This window comes from Equus quagga, chromosome 18 (assembly GCF_021613505.1).
Source record: "Equus quagga isolate Etosha38 chromosome 18, UCLA_HA_Equagga_1.0, whole genome shotgun sequence".
NCBI lineage: Eukaryota > Metazoa > Chordata > Mammalia > Perissodactyla > Equidae > Equus > Equus quagga.
The window spans coordinates 49434169-49450891 of record NC_060284.1 but is presented as its reverse complement, the minus strand read 5'-3'; the positions used below and the strand labels follow the sequence as shown (position 1 = coordinate 49450891).

Genomic DNA, 16723 nt, shown 5'->3' with positions numbered 1-16723 from the left:
ATCAAAGCCAGACTGATGTGACCTTTATCTGTGTTTTGTCTGGAGCAGGCATCCCTGGTCACCTCCCTTGTCGTGTTCTTCCCGGATGGAACAAGAAGACAAACAGGGCTTGTGTGAAGCCCAGGACTCAGCAGACACAGGGATGGGCTCCGATTTTGAGAACTTGGAAGACAGGGAAGAGGACCCAGAAGAAAGCGGAACAGGCTCTAATCCACAGGACGCAGACAAGAGAGAAGGCCACCCAGAGCAGGAGATGGCCTCCAGCCCAGAGGATGAAGCTCTAAGAGAGGACTCAGAGGAGAGGGAACTAGTGTCTGACATCTGCACAGGTGAGGAGAGAGCTGGAATTTCCATGGATGTTGCCCCACTCACATTTATTTCTAGCTCCTGTAGAGTTATAACCAGAGGGCAGGATTCTTGGTGAGGGAGCTCTGTAGAGGAGACTTTTAAGCAGACTGCATACCACCTTAAGCCTGAGGAACATCCTTTCCTTCGGTCCAGTCTGAGGTGGGCTTGGCTGGGTGAAGAGGGTAACTCACTGGCACAGCACTTTACAGTATACAGAATAGCGCTATAAATGAACACTTGTAACAACACAGGAGGGAGCACAGGTAATATCAGAACCTGCCTCATCCGGGTATTGGGCGAGTTAGATGAGTTGCTGTACATAAAGGCTGACTTAGCGTAGTGCTGAGCAGACAAGGTATCCAGATGTTTCCCGGTACAGTCAGCATCTCCCTTTGAGGATAAGGAAACTCAGTAGTCAGTGACTTGCCCAGGTTCATGTGGCTAATACCAAGAGTGCCCAAGGCCTCCACTAAAACCCTTGCTATTCCTGACCTGGAAAGAGTAAATGCTTGGCCTCCATCCACCTCCTTTGTTCTGTCTTCAGACATTTGTTGCTTTATCCTTCTCTGCACATGCCTTGGGGACAGAAATGAGCTGAAATACTTTATGGCCAGGACTGTGAGGTTACGTTCCTTCCCGTGTGACACATCTGACTCCCTGCTGCCCTCCCCTGCAGTGCACACAAGCACGTGGTCTTTCTTATCTCAGTAACTCTCTAGAGTGCCCTCTGCTTGGGGATAAGCAGCCAGAGACAGGCAGGTGTGTGTTCTGGATCAGCCTCTAAGCTGGGCTCACTAGCCCTAGACCCTGTGCCGGCTTCCTCTTTTCCCCTACACAGCGCTACCCCTACCCCCCCTTACACAGTAAAGCCCCTAAGTTGGGGTGTGTTTCGTTTGTTGTTCCACCTTAAGCTGTTCCAGACTGACCAATCACATTAGTGTAGGGCCTGGTTAGGCCAGGTGGTCTTTTCCTGTGTTTGGCTGGAGTGGACTTGTCTTTTGAGGCCAGGGCCCTGAAAGGCATTGGTAGCTCTGAGAGTGAGCAAATGTCTTCCGAGATCCCACGGAGTCCCACCTGGGCCAGACTTAACCGTCTGATGCAGGGGGTCTTCAGATGGCTCTGCTGAGCGGAGCCTCAGGTACCGTGGGTGGGGCCTAGGCCCAGAGACAGGTGCCCGAAGAACTGGAGTGTTAAGGGGCAGGTGAGTGAGCTTTCCGCAGGTTTTGGAGCGCGGAGCACGCTGATCCTCAGATTTTCCCGGGGAAGCACCAGGTGGGAAGGAATCGTGGGGACCTTGGAAAGAGGTTGAGAGCACCAGACAGCGGAGATTACTCCGTGGCCCACGCTCTTACTGAGACTGGCTTCTCCTGGGTTGACCTTGTGAGCGTCAAATATAGTCACCCCCACTGCCGCCTTTTCTGTTGCAGACGGGCTGCTGAGTGAGGAAGAAGGGGCTCTCCCCGAGGAAGAGGATGACCAACCTGGCGTAGCTGAGATGGCGATGTTCCCAGGACTGTCCGAGTCCGACAGCATATCCCGGAGCCCCCCTGAAGAGGAGGAGGAGAGTGCTGGGGACAACCGGCTAGAGGAGGAAGCAGCGCAGCCGTCCCCTGCCGTGCTTCCTTGGAGGCGGCATCTGTCTCTGGGCACTCGGCACCGGGGCGACAAGCCCGTGCACCGCCGCTTTCGCCGGCTGCACCACCCCATGGCCGTGGACCTCGGGGAGCTCGACAGCCTGATGGCCAGCATCATGGACGCGCCCACCATCTGCCCCGACTGCGGGGAGAGCTTCAGCCCGGGCGCCGCATTCCTGCAGCACCAGCGCATTCACTGTCTGGCGGAGGCGGCCGCCGCGGCCAGCCTGGAGACCTTTGGGTTCGCGGGCGACTGCGGCGCGGTGGTGGGCATGATGGGCGTGGGCGTGGCGGGGGGCTTCGGGGCGGGGCCTGCGCTGGCCCGGCCCCCGCGCGAGAAGCCCTTCCGCTGCGGGGAGTGCGGCAAGGGCTTCAGCCGCAACACCTACCTGACCAACCACCTGCGCCTGCACACGGGCGAGCGGCCCAACCTGTGCGCCGACTGCGGCAAGAGCTTCAGCTGGCGCGCCGACCTGCTCAAGCACCGGCGCCTGCACACGGGCGAGAAGCCCTACCCGTGCCCCGAGTGCGGCGAGGCCTTCAGCCTCAGCTCGCACCTACTGAGCCACCGGCGCGCGCACGCGGCGGCCAGCGGCGCGGGGGCGGCGGCGCTGCGGCCCTTCGCCTGCGGCGAGTGCGGCAAGGGCTTCGTGCGCCGCTCGCACCTGGCCAACCACCAGCGCATCCACACCGGCGAGAAGCCGCACGGCTGCGGCGAGTGCGGCAAGCGCTTCAGCTGGCGCTCGGACCTGGTGAAGCACCAGCGGGTACACACGGGCGAGAAGCCCTACATGTGCTCCGAGTGCGGCGAGACCTTCAGTGTCAGCTCGCACCTCTTCACGCACAAGCGCACGCACTCGGGCGAGCGGCCCTACGTGTGCCGCGAGTGCGGCAAGGGCTTCGGGCGCAACTCGCACCTCGTGAACCACTTGCGGGTGCACACGGGCGAGAAGCCCTTCCGCTGCGGCCAGTGCGAGAAGCGCTTCAGCGACTTCTCCACGCTCACGCAGCACCAGCGCACGCACACGGGCGAGAAGCCCTACACATGCATCGAGTGTGGCAAGAGCTTCATCCAGAGCTCGCACCTCATCCGCCACCGCCGCATCCACACCGGCAACAAGCCGCACAAATGCGCCGGCTGTGGCAAGGGCTTCCGCTACAAAACGCACCTCGCGCAGCACCAGAAGCTGCACTTGTGCTAGGGCTGGGCCCGAGGGTTCTGCCCTCTTAGGAGCATGTGGGGAGTAGATGTCTTGGGGACAAACTATGGAGACGGGGAAGGGGCGGGAGGGACAATCTGAGAGTGATTGGGGAGCCTTTTGGTATTAGGGGGTCTTGAAGGGGAGGGTTGAGTCGGAGGAGTTCTTTTGGGGTGCTGTATTTCGCCTGCCGCCTCCTCAATGAAAAAACATTTGGGAGATGTGCTTGAGCGTGGTGAGTTCTTCAAATACACGGCAGAGGGGTGAGGGGCATGGAGGAGCAGACACTTTGAGGACCTTGAGGAAGGGGCTTTAGTGGGGAGGGTAGGGGACAAGATGTCAGGCAATAGAGTAGGTTGGGCTGCGATGGCCTGTGGGAATCAGAGGAGAGGTGTGGCTGGAGTAAGGGTTATGGGGTAAGATAAAAAGTCAGTATGAATACTCTTATCCTGGTCCCACCAGGTGTTAAGCCACTGTTGGCTCTATCCCCCCCACATCGGCTATAGTCCTGCTAAAGTAAGGGAACCTTGTCAATCCGATAGGAGAGGACATTTTGCATACTCTTCCCTTCTTTTCTCTGAGCCATAGATAGCTACTATTTTGAGGCATCCAGGGGAGACTGGGCAGAAGAGCGACACCCCCTCATTTCTAGGGCATTTCTAAACTTCTGAAGTTTAGAAGTTCATTCATAACTGCTTCTCAGATCTCCTGGGAAATCCTCGTCCTGCTCATGGTCTTTTGCTACTTTCTATAAAACACTCTAGCTTCGGGCTGGGTCAAGGTGGTCTCTGTGGATGACCATCCCCCTGCCCCCGGTGTCAGGTGTGTGCCAGGCCCCGTATTTCTTTCAGGTCTCCCTTGTGATCTTTTAAGTGCAGGGAAATGGGACAATCCCAGCTGTGTGTGGCTTTCCCTTTCCCAGGTCAGCTTGATGTTTGTTTCAAATGAACCTGACACCATGAGCAGTTGCCCCAGTGACCCGCTGCAAAAGTCAGCTAGCTCGGTGTTTCGCTGGCCTTATGTGAAAATCCAGGAAAGCAAATGTTGACACGTTGGGGTGCAAAGCTCCTTTGTCTCATTTGCCTTCACTGCAGATCTGTGTACCCCTCCCCCTCTGTAGTAATGGACGAGATAATTGAACTCCCACCTCCATCCATATCCAGATGGGCTCCAGTCTGAGTAGAATTTCTTTTTCTCATATAGGGAGTCACAGTAGAAAGCTCAAGGCTTACACAAGGAAGGTACAAGCAAGGAGAGGTGTAAATGCAAAATTGCCAAATAGCACAAGCAATGAATGTTTTCTGGTGGTTATATAAATGCCAAAATAGCACTTTTATATTTGCAAAGTGCTTTATGCTTTTTAATGATTGTTAGTTGTTTCTCACATCTTTGTGAGGTGGATCAGTATTATGAACCCTGTCTTAGGGGAGGCCTGGGGACAGGGGTGTGGCAGGCTGTTCTGAAGAGAGGTGATGACGGTGTGGAGCGGTGTGGTCTGACCTTTTGTGCTCTCCAGCTCAGCTGCTAGGAAGATTTACCTGTTATGATTTATATAGTAAAATAAGGACACTGAAAATTTTTATGCTTGATGGAAAACTTAAGGCTAGTCTAGAAGGGCCAAAGATGTCCTTGTTGACAAAGCTGGTCTTTGTCATGTAATTAGAGTGTCCTGAATATGTTCCATTTCTCGTAGGGGGCTGTAGTTAGATGACTCTTGTATAGATTTCAGTTACTTGTGCTGAAAATCCTTCCCTAGGTTAGCCTTTAGGAGTTAGAGTTGTGGAAAGCAGTACTATTTTCTTCACTAGCGTTTGTTTTCCTGTACTTTCCATGGAAGCATCTTCACAAGCTGTTGGACACACTTGAAGGAAAAAAAAAACTACAAGCTTGTTTTTACAGTTTTAGCAAACTTTCTGTGGATGCTGGTAATTTATACTTGATCACTTAGTTGTATTCTAGCAAAGAACCTCTTTGGGGACTGTAGGAAAGCATGTTTTTGTTGTTATAAAAACACTTTTGAAAAAAATCCTGAGAATTTGGGGCTTATATAATGCCTGTTGATCTTGCCCTCTTAATCAGTTATTGTTACTCACAAATCAAATAGGTTTTCAAAATATGGATAGTTGGGGAAGACACTAATTCTTTTTTATTTTCATTTAGTCGAGAGTAATTCGAGCAAGGCAAGTGTCCATTATTTATTCTGACTCTTGTAGTCTGAATACCAAGTGTATAAGACTCACCTGAAAATAATATAGCCAATTTGTAGGTAATCTTATTCCTTTGTGGTTTTTTAAACGCACATCTACCTCTTCCAGCTGTTGTAAGTTTTCTCAAGTCTGTGCCTATGAAATCTCATCCAACTTTTGATTATTCATGGGTTGATTATCCACTTTATGAGTTATTTGGCTTTTTGCTGCCATTATACTATTGCACGGTCTTGTCTGCATCAAACATTGCGTATCAGCAGCTTTTGAGAAAGAGTTCAATGGGTAGAGGAGATTGAAGCTAATGTACGATAATTTACTGGCAGTGGAACTCTGGATTTCATTGACCTCTCTCGTTCTTTCTATGACTATAGATAAGAGTGTCACCTAGTACTTAACTATCCCTTCTCTGAGCAAATCCTTTAGCAGAAAAAAACAGTCGAACCACCAACACCCAACTCTCATGGTGCATTTAAAATGTGATTCCACTTTTCTTAGAATTCTTCAGGGAACATACCTGCATTAAGTGAGGTGAAATGCATTCAGGAGGTCGTTTCTCGTGTCTGGTTTTAGAATAATAGTATTTCTTCAGCAAATCCTGTGAACTGTGGTTCACCCTTGAAAATGTTAATCTGAAGACTCCTCCTACCAGCTTATTAATGATGGTGGAGGCAAGTGTATCAGTTGTTTCGTAGGGAGTTTGGTCAAGTTCAGGCTGCCCTTTACTGAGCAAAACCTGGAGCAGCTTGACTAGATTAAATCTTGAGCTCTGAGTTGGAAGGAGAAGATGAGAAGTTAACCCCTTGAGCCATGTGGTCTCTTCAAGATCAAGAGGCTGTACATATGTGAAAAAGTACAAATTAAGAACGTGTGTTCATAGACAATCTGAACTGTGTCTCTGAAGTTTGTGCACATTTTCCTTCTCTGTAATGTTATTTTACAGCTATTTGTTAAAATAGTGAATAATTTAATGATCCTAAAAGTAACAGGTCTTGTGTGAGTGTGTGATTGTGTATGTGAGAATTGCCTTATTTTCAGGTGGTTTTATTTAATGATGGTTCCTTGGACAGCATTCTGCTGTTCAGCAACCAACATGGAATATTTGTCATTAAATCCATATCCGTCTTTTACCATGTCATTCTTTCTTCTTTATTTGTCACCCATTAAATGTCATTCAGTTCAATCTATGGAAGAAATGTTCTGGTAGAAAGGGATCAGCAAACTACCAAATCCAGACTGCATCTTTTTGTAAATAAAATTTTATTGGAATACAGTCATACCAGTACAGCCGTGCTTACGTTTTGTCTATGGCTGCTTTCACACTGCAACGGCAAGGTTGAGTGACAGGGGCAACATGGCCCATCCTAAGATATTTACTGTCTGGATCTTTACAGAAAAAGTTTGCTAACTTCTGTTAGAACGTTCAGGTGGATCCTAGATCATCCAGGAACTGGCTAATGTCCAAACCGTCTGCCCATGTTGACCAGTAATTCAGCACAGCACTTTGCACTAATGTGGTTTGAGGTGTTGGAAATGTGTTACTGTTATACCATTGGTATTAATTTCCAAAGATCTGTGTCTTTGTTCCTTGCAACAATCAATCTGTGGGGAAGTTTGGCTGTGGGCAGGGGGAGGGTAGCTGTGGAGAAGGGAGGCAGTCTTAAGTCTCATTTCTAATGTATAAAAAAATGTATTCCCGAATCACATAAAGTATTTTCTTTCCCCCAGCTCTCAGAAATGTAACTTAATTGCTACTGATAATACTGAACAGAACTTATCGGCTAGACTGGCCTTTGCTCCAAGTATCTTTTAGCTAGTCTCTGCCCAACCTCAGGAAACAACGAGACTGAAGTTTGTAAGGAGGGATTCACAAGAATGAGAAAAGAGGAAGCCTGAAAAACACCTTATTTTCTTTAAATGACCACAGCCACCTCCTTGTGTGAATGTCCACGAGCCCTTTCCCCGCCGGGGAGGGCCAGCAAATGCTGGGTCCTAGTCCTGGAAGGAGGCAGGTAGTTCTGTGGTTTCAACATTCCTCCCCAAGCCTGACTCTTCCGGCTTGAAGCAAACATTGGTCTGGCTCCTGGTACCTGGGAAAACTGTAGGTGTCACCTGGAAAACCATATTAAACCAAGTGATCGAAGTACTTGTTCAGTGCCCTATGGGGACGTAGCAGTAAACCTGGTCTTCTGGGCCACACTGGGAAGGGACGCTCAGCCTGAAGCAGGGAAAGTGCCTGTCTTCACTGTTCATAGATAATGCCAGATGGGCACTACAGGCTGCTTCACCAGTCAGACTACTTTCCTTTCCTTTTTTCGGATCTTCATTCCCTGTTTTGGCTCATTTAACAAAGCAAAATTCCATGCATTACTTCCTTTCTCAGTACAGAGCAGGCCTCTGTCCACCTGCGTGTTAGAGAAACAGTATCTGGTCAACTTGGAATTCTCCAGGCTTGATTAGTTTAAAACAGAGATTTTCTTAATTTAACCTTAACTGCACAGTGGGATTACCTGGAGAGCTTTGAAAAAAAAAAAAACAAAAAAAAAATACCCCCCAAACCCAAAAAACTGTTCTGGAGATTGATTAATTGGTCTGGGGTAAGGTCAAGTACATTATACAAAGTATATATACAAAGTAATTATACAAAGGCTTCCCAGGTGATTGTAATGGGCATGCAGGGTTGAGAAGTCTGTAGGATCAATTAGGCACCTGCTTTCTTTCTTAGGATTACAGTAAGTAAAACTCATAAGCCTCAAATCCTCTCCTCTGCTAAGGGTTACACAGGGCATGTGTCAGATGCGGTGGGCTTTGCTGCCTGTCTGCTCTTGGTAGGCCTACCTCTGACACATGCCTTCCCCAAAGAGTTAAAGATAAGGGCCAGGGAAAGAGCCTGTCTTCGCTGTTCATAGATAATGTCAGATGGGCATCGCAGGCTGCTGCTGGTCCTTCTTGCCTTCACCAATCATAGACTGCCTGCCTTCCCTTTCTTATGATCTTTATTCCCTGTGTTGGCTCATTTAACAAAGCAAAATTCCATGCATTACTTCTTTTCTCAGCTGCCCTTAGCAATCAAGTTGTTTCCTAATTTTTGCCCCTGGAGGGAAAGACCTATCAGGTCTCCAGCTTGAACAGACTGTTGATGGGCTCCAGGTTTCTGTTTCCCAGTCAGAGCCTCGAGTCTGCTGATTGTGGTTCCCTGGTGCCCGCCTGTGTTTTCAAGGTCGCCTCTGCTAACCCAAAGCACATTCCAATGGTTTTCAATTTCCAACTGCCCCAGTGAGATCCAGGCCACTGTTCACAGCCCTCTCTGCATTTATCCAGTGACCTGCCTCATCCAGCAGCCAGAGATGCTCAGCTTTAGAAACTGAAGAGGTGGGTGGCAAGGTATTTCACACACCAAGTTGCCCTGTGCTTAGGAAGGTTGAAAAAAGGTACCAGTGTATGGGCAGTGCTCAAGCTGGCATTTCCAAACCTGTATTTGGAGGCGTTTCATCCTAAGTGAAAGGATTGGTAGGTTTCAGATGTCACCAGTTACTGGAGACCAGGGATTCATTGGAAGCCCTTCGATGCGGTCATCTATTCACAGAAGATACTCCCCTGAGATGCCTTCCCTGACCTCGAGGGCTGGAGTGGTTCTTCTACAGACATGCTCCCATAATATCCCATACACATTTCCTGTGTATGGGCAGTCTCCCCCGTGCCCCAAGGCTGTGGTTCATTAGGAGCTGAAACCCCAATAAGTTCACTGCGTCAACGTGCTGAGTGCCCATGTCCTAGGGTAGTGCTTGATGCTGGGGGTACAGGTTTGAAAGAGGTGGAGAAGCTCACATAATCTAACACTCCAGGAGGGCGAAGGTGAAGGCTGATTTTGTCTCCTGCCTAACATCAAACCCAGCTTCCTTTTGGTGAATTGTTTTGCAAATTGTAAGTATGACTTTTGGCATTTGGCCCCTGGTGGGAGGAGGAGGGAGGGAAAAAGGAAGAACTTCTTAATACCAAGACTTCAAACGTTATGCTTGGGCAAGATGGTACCTTCAGCGAAGGCTCAGGGTGAAGCAGATTCTCTGCTGAGGACTTGGTTGACGATAAGTCAGGGTCATCACTACTGCAAATAAGGCAGTGTCCACCTTATTTGGCTTTGGTGGGTGGGGGAAAGGGGCAGTGTGTGACCTTGGAGAGGCTGATGAAGCCAGGGGCTGCTAAGGGATCTGGGTAGACGTTCTTATGTCAGGTCTACTGTTAGGAAGTGTCTAAGTAAAACTGGGACTTTGGTAGACAAGGACCATCTCAAGACTTCAGCTGAAGCAGCTCTGCGGCTCTCTGGGTTGAAGTTTATGGACATGGTAGGGGTCATGGACATGCTTCACAGCCAGAGGCCGCTGGACTCAGACAGCCACTGTCCAACGCTGCAGCAGCCTAGGCTGGGCACTATAGGTAGACTTGATCTTGGCCTCGTCTGTCCAGTGGAAAGATGCAGGTGTGAGGTGTGGGGAGAAGATCAAACAAAATAACAAATGTGAAGATTCCTGGAAGGCTGAGGGGCTGTACAGATGTTAGGAAGCAAGGCGGTCTCAGAGTGGTTGTGTTGTATCATAGGTCCTAGGAGCCTAGAAGAAGAGAGGCAGTTGCTTGCATGTGGACTGCGTCCTCTCGGATTTCCAGCTCCTGAGGCAAGGGGATGAGAGGATGGGATGGGGGGAAGGCCACAGCCTGCACTTTCCCAGGGACAGAGGAAGAAAGGAGGAACCAGTCCTGCCGTCTCTCTGAGGTGTGCTGTGCTGGGAAGGATGAGGACAGAGCTTGGCGTTCACTGGCTGCCATCTTGAGCCAGGCTCAGATTTTTCTGGGCCTCTGTTTCCTCTTCAGGAGATACTACCTCTATTGACTCTCCACTCTAATGTCTAGTGATTGTCAAAGAACTTAAAACCTACCCGGGAAACATCCATAGGTTAATGCAAGAATGACACAAGAACTTGTCTAAATCTGCATTGGCGTCTGCAGGTCAGCCTTCATGGGATTTCAGACGAGAGAGGGGACTGATACCTGGTGGGCTCCTCCTTGGTCTACGGCCTTGGGACTCCACAACTAGAAGGGTAATATGCTCCTTGATAGATGAGGTGCAGGTGCCAAGAGAGCTGGGAAAGGGCTAGGAAACCACTTTCTCAGCTTTGGCCTCACATAAACAAACAAATACCCGACGGGAGGGCTGTGTTACATGAAGGCTAGCTGCAGAAGTATGGAGGTGCCAGAGGATACGCACCAACTTACAGCTGCCCAGTATCCCTGGGATCTTAGAAATGGCCCATTACCTTCATTTTGCAGGTAAGTAAACAGACCCAGGAAAGCAAAGGAATTTGCCTTACATTAAGGGCAAAATTGAAAGAGAACCCAGAGTTTTCACTCTTATTTGTGGAAACTGTCTGCTTGTAAAATGAGAGAATATTCTTCTCTTTTTCCCTCCCTATCCCCCTTCCTCAGCAGCACCCCCCGACACACATACACTTTTGTTCCTGTACTGTGAAGCGCCTGCCTGTCTCTGTTCGTGCAGGACCCGCATTCCATAGCTGAGTGGGAGGGTCAGGGCTGTATGTGCTCCACAGAAGGCTCAGGCAGCTGGTGTGCTGGGTAAGCCTGCCCTGTGCCCTCTTTCCAAAAGTTCTCTCTTATCCCTATTTTTTCTTTCACAAATACGTTGGTGGGGCAGCCCCCTGGCTCTGTGCCTTCTAGGCCTCCAGGAGGCCATGCCTTCCCCTACCCGCTTCCAGCACTGCACTCTCAGGGCTGCAAATATTAGGTCACCATTACAGGTGGCTGTGGAGTCCAACTTTGTCTCCCTTAGGGGACACTTGTACTTGGACAACCTTCACTCCACTCCCTAAAATCCTATTTATTCTGGCCCAGAGTCCTTTTCTTTAAGAACGTCGTCTTCCTTCCCTCCTTCCATAAGTATTGATGGAGTGTTCGGTCTGGGTCAGACATAGGGATACAGCTGTGCACAGGTTGTCAGTACAGGGTCCCCGTGGTGCCCTCCCAGAGTCCACAGTCTAGCTGAGGAGACAGATGAGTTAATAAGCAACCACCCTGGACTGTGACAGGTGCCTAGTGGAGGGACACTTCACCGACCCCTGGAAGACTGGAGACTTCTTGAGGGAGGTGCTGCGTGAAGCATGAGGAGGCGTTGGCAGAGGGAAGGATGCCAAGGGAACAGGAATGCGTTGCAGGCGGGAGCGGCCGTGGAGGAAGCTCGGTGTGGCTGGAATGTATTCAGGGGATGGCGAGAGATGTGGAAGCTGTAACACAGTTTTCCCTGCTGCATGCACTGTGCTTCTCCTCAAAGTCTGTGTCTCTTGGCCTTGGGCCCCCTCCTACAAACTTTCCCCTTTCTTCACCATGGGGATTCTAGTGTGTTCTTGAGCGGCAGAGTGGCGAGCTCTGGGTTCTAGCCTAGCTGCACTACTGATTGGTTGAGTGACCTTGGGAAAGTCACATCAATTTTCGGGCCTCAGTTTTCTTGTTTGTGGAATGGGGGAAGGGAAGGAGCCCACAGGTAAAAGCTGGAGTCTCTAGGGGCCTTTTTTAACTCTAAAATTTGAGCTCCACAGCACTTTGGTCTCCCCTGGAGGAGACAGGGAGCCTCCCCCATATGCCTATGATTAAGTGAGAGTTGTGTTGCCTACTGCTGGAAGAAATTCTCATAATCAGGACTGGATGCATAATTTGCAAGGCTAAGTGCAAAATGAAACATGGGGCCCCATAGCAGAGCCTTAAGCCAGGCCCGGGGCCCTGTGTGACCACACAGGTCATATGCCCATGGAGCCTCCCTGCTCATCATGACACCAGTGACTTTTCAGACTCCAGCTGGTGCAGAGAGGCATTTCGATCCCAGCCCATGAGAAGGACTTTCTTGCCTTAATGGCTAGGGTCCATGCGGAAGTGATGGCAGGCCCGGAGCCCAGCTCGTGCCCACCCCCATTGCCAGCACCTACTTTGGAAGCAAGGCTGAGTTTGCTGGTGCAGGTTCTTCTGTTTCTTGAGGAAAGACTGTGTTCTTAATTGGTGGGGAGCTTCAGGTTTCTAGAACAGACTAGTGACTGTTCCAGAGTTTGCAACTGAACCCAGGGCCCCCTGCCCTTGGGGACAGAGTGGCCAATCCACTTTTTGTTAGTCCTCCCTTCCCCCTCCATTCTGTCATAATGAGCCTCCTTCATGCCTCAAAACACTGACTCCATTCCCCGCTCATGGCATGCGTGTGGGATCTGGGGCCACGATAAAGGAGAAGGACTCCCGTGATCTTCCCTGGAGCCCCTGGTGCTTTAAGAAGCCCTCATTGTGGCCAGAGGGACTGAGTTGTCCTCACTTCGAGTTGCATAAGGGAGTGGGAGATTTTCTTCTGAATTCAGTTTTCAAAAATAGAATTTCCTTATTTTCGCAGGATAAAAACTCTGGGCATTACATTGTTTCAGGTTTTACATCTAATTTCCAGTCCTCTTAAAATCTTGGTAGCAAGGTTTTGCCTTCATAAAAGTCTTTTCCCTCTCTTCCTCTTACTCACTCACTCTCCATATAGTGCCAATGAATTCATTTTTCTCCCCTATACCCCCAGTGTTCCTTCTTTTTCCTGATTCTCATAATGATGATCCAACCTTTTAAGGTTCGTTGACACCTTGAAGAATTCTTTCTCCCTTTGTCATTCTTTCTGCCTCCCTGACTCCCTTCCCGCCCCATCTCAGCAATACAGTTTGTTTGTGTTTTGTCTGTCTATCCATCTATCCGTCTATCTGTCCGTCCATGTATGTCTCCACTTTATGTCAGGAACAGGGGACACAGAGCTGAAATGGTGAGTTCCTGCCCTCAAGGACATGACAGCATAGCAAAGGAAGCAGAATATATAATTACCCTGCAGTTAGATACGCACAAGGCAGAGAGGTGATAAAATGAGAAGCTTTGGAAAGTGAGTAAGGAGTTGAGAAGGATATGCTGGCAGGAGGGGTGGGCGAGCTCTCAGAAGAAGGAACACCCTCTATTGGCATGGGAGTATGTAAAAGCATGATATGTGCAGGAAGCTCCATGTCTTGGCCTGTTGTTGGAGCATCTGGTGACAGGGCAGTGGTTGGCGAGAATTCAGTCTGGAGAGGTAGACAGGGTCTAGATCTTGAGAGGCCTTTATATGTTGTCCTAAGGTACTCAAGGTTATCTTAAGAGTCTTGAGGCTCCACTGAATGGTTTTAAGAAAGGGAGTGACATAGTCAGATGTTATTTTGGATGGACAACTCTGGCAACACTGCTGAGAATGGATTTCATGGGCAACTCTGAGGCAGGGAGGCAAGGCCAGAGATGATGAAGATGAAGATGATAAAGATGAAGAAGATGAACCAGGCTATGTCCAGGGAGGGAGAGGACTCATTCAGGAGGTATTCTGGAGGTGAATCTGGTAGGACTGAATGACAGGCTGGAGGGAGAGTGGGGAGGTGGTCACATCCAGGTTTTTGACTTGAGAAAGTGGGTGCATGGGGGAGCTGTGACCCCACTCAAGCATTTCCTAAAGTATTGTCCATTCTGCCTAGCCTGGCCTCATCTGCCCCCTGCATCCCATTTTGTTAACACTCATAAATCAGGGCTTTATTTCTTGCCTAGATTCTGAAGTGTCCTCTTAATCTCTTCCAATCCATCCTACACACTGCTATCAAAGTCATCTTCCAGGGACAGCTGAACAAGGATCTTCAATGGTTTCCCATGCATATTGAATAATCTCTAAGTTCTTTAGCCTGACTATTAATATTTGTTGCTAGGGGGGCCATGGAGACAGGCTCTTTTCCCTGAAAGAGTCTAATTTTCCAGAGAAGGTGAGGCATATTACATGTGAAGTAGTTAAATGTCAAATGGTCTTTAGAAGGGGAATGGAATTCCTGCTCTGAGGGGAAACAAGAAGGAGGCAGAGTATCACCTAGAGGTGACCCAAGGTGACCCTGGTCTTTTCCCATCGTATCTTTCCGGGTGTGTCTTCCATTCTCCCCTGCACCTGTGCTCTCTGTCTGTCCACACTGGTCTCATAGTTGCCTGAAAATGACTCCTCTTTCCTTTGTGTCTTTGCAGACTCCATTGCCTCTGCCTGGAATATGTTCCCCCACATTTCTGCCTGTTGAGATCCTCCCCATCTTTCAATATCCAGCCCACATGCAAGGGATCCATTGAGTGCCCTACCCAGACTGGATCCTCCAGAAGCCCTTTGGCTTTTTTATGGCACTTAGCACATTTTACTGTGTACAGTACCTACCATGTCTCATATTTTATCTCCCCCACTGGACTGGGAGCAGAGATGGAAAACTGGAAGACTCAGGCCTGGGTCCAGCCTGCAGATGTGTTTTGTTAGTTTGCACTCCTTTTTTTTTTTTTTTAAACAAAATTAATTAATTAAAAAATTATATTCTACATCAAACATACAGAAAAGTACAGAATATGACATAATGTATACTTGGGACCTATTACCAAGAAAGAACAGATTGACTCTAATACCTCGCCGCCCACTTTTTAAGAAATAAAATATTACATATGCAATTTGAGCACTAACCCACACATCCTATTCTCAGAGCTGGTCTTCACACTGTTTTTAAAATTTAGGTCAAGAGATTTCATATAGGGGGCCAGCCCCATGGCCGAGTGGTTAAGTTCATGCAGTTGGCTTCAGTGGCCCGGGGTTTCGCTGGTTCCAATCCTGGGCGCAGACATGGCTCCACTTGTTAGGACATGTTGAGACAGCGTCCCACATGCCACAACTAGAAGGACCACCAACTAAAATATACAACTACATACTGGAGGGATGTGGGGAGAAAAAGCAGAAAAAAAAAAAAGAAGATTGGCAACAGTTGTTAGCTCAGGTGCCAATCTTTAAAAAAAAGATTTCATATAAAAATTGGGAAGTTTTTGCTTTCCTGGAATACTCAGAAGATCTGGTAACTGGGAGTGCATTTCAACATGAATCAGCATGGGCTCCATAGCCACTGCCTCCTGGAGGCAGAGTATATGCTCTCCAGCACACCACACTCCCCACCACTCCCTAAGGTCTCTTAGCCCCAGGCTGCTTCATTTATATATGTGTGTCTGGCTCCTGTAGGCATGTGAGTTTGCCATTTTCATAGAAACTCTTCGAAGTCAAAAAGCTTTTATAAGATTGGAACTGAACCACTAACTAGCTGAATAACCTTGAGCAAGTTGTTTATCTTTCTGCGCCTCCATTTCCTCATATGTCAAATGAGGATAATAAGAGTACCTACTTTAGAGTGTTGTTTGAGGATTATTATATAAAATGTTTAGAGCAATACCTGGCACATAATTCTGCTGCTAGAGGTCCACAATCTTTTATCTAAAACCCTTGAAGCTAGATGTGTTTTGGAACTCAAGTTTCTTTCGGATTTTAAAAAGGTAATAAGCATGTATATCATATATTACCTAACACCCCTAGCAGCATCTGGGCCAGCATCTCATAATTAAATATACAGAAATTTCTGCAGAAAAAAGCATGGATATTCACATAAAGTGTGACACAGACTTGAGTAGTTTCCTGTATGTGAGGGCGGGCCAAGCTACCTAGAGCAGGCAGGTGGCTGGGCACTTACCTGTGCTTTCATTCACTTGTTTACCGCATACTCTGCGCGCTCACACTTAACGGTTGGGCGGGTGGCAGGGCAGGTCCAGGTGGGGTGGCTTCCTTCTTCCCTCTGAGCCTCTGCCGCCCCCGTGCGGTGCTTCCCTTGCGGTGCACTCCGGGCTTGTGTGCACAGCCGGGACCTCCCCGTGCGGTCAGTTCTGTGTCCGGTGTTAGGATGGCCGGCTTTGTTGGTCAAAACATTTCGGACGCCTTTATGCTTAACTGAATAAGACCTCCAGCTGTCAAATCCTTCTCCTCTTTGTCTGGTCACGCCACTCCCCTTGCTCTTTGGCGACCGTATGCTTTCTCTTCCCTGTGAGATTTGCCCTGGTGGGTTCATAGGTATGGGGTTTCACTAGGCAAAAAGGCTTCTGAGGGGCCCTCGTCCGTCCCAGTCCCCACCCTCCTCCTTTCCTTCCTTCGCTATTGGCATAAACATACAAGGTGTGCACACCTGACAAGAGCTGGACAGGTGCTGACTTTTCTGTTTTGCTCAGTGGAGGAAGGAAGGAAGAAAGGAAGTGTTTCATTGCCCACCTTACTCCACCACCTGGGGCCACTCCACTCTGGTGCCTGGGTGCTGAGCCTCTGTCCCTTAGGGTTTTGAAGGTGATAGGAACCTGTTCATCTGGGCCAGAGTGTTTTTTCCCTTTCTCCTTAAGAGTGAATGCTTAAATGATCTCCATCGTGGTA

The 16723-nt window shown here is 48.9% G+C and overlaps 1 protein-coding gene across 8 annotated transcripts in view; it reads left to right on the top strand.

Annotated features, from left to right (window-relative positions):
- The window catches only part of ZNF697 (zinc finger protein 697), a 34158-nt gene extending 27150 nt beyond the window's left edge, over positions 1 to 7008 (top strand). For all 8 annotated transcript variants that reach the window (XM_046645853.1, XM_046645850.1, XM_046645851.1 and 5 more), the window contains 2 exons: positions 49 to 329; positions 1776 to 7008. In XM_046645853.1, the coding sequence (XP_046501809.1) occupies positions 86 to 329; positions 1776 to 3184 (1653 nt within the window). In that variant the 5' untranslated portion in view covers positions 49 to 85 and the 3' untranslated portion in view covers positions 3185 to 7008. The remainder of the gene's footprint in view (positions 1 to 48; positions 330 to 1775) is intronic.
- Positions 7009 to 16723: the final 9715 nt, after the last annotated feature.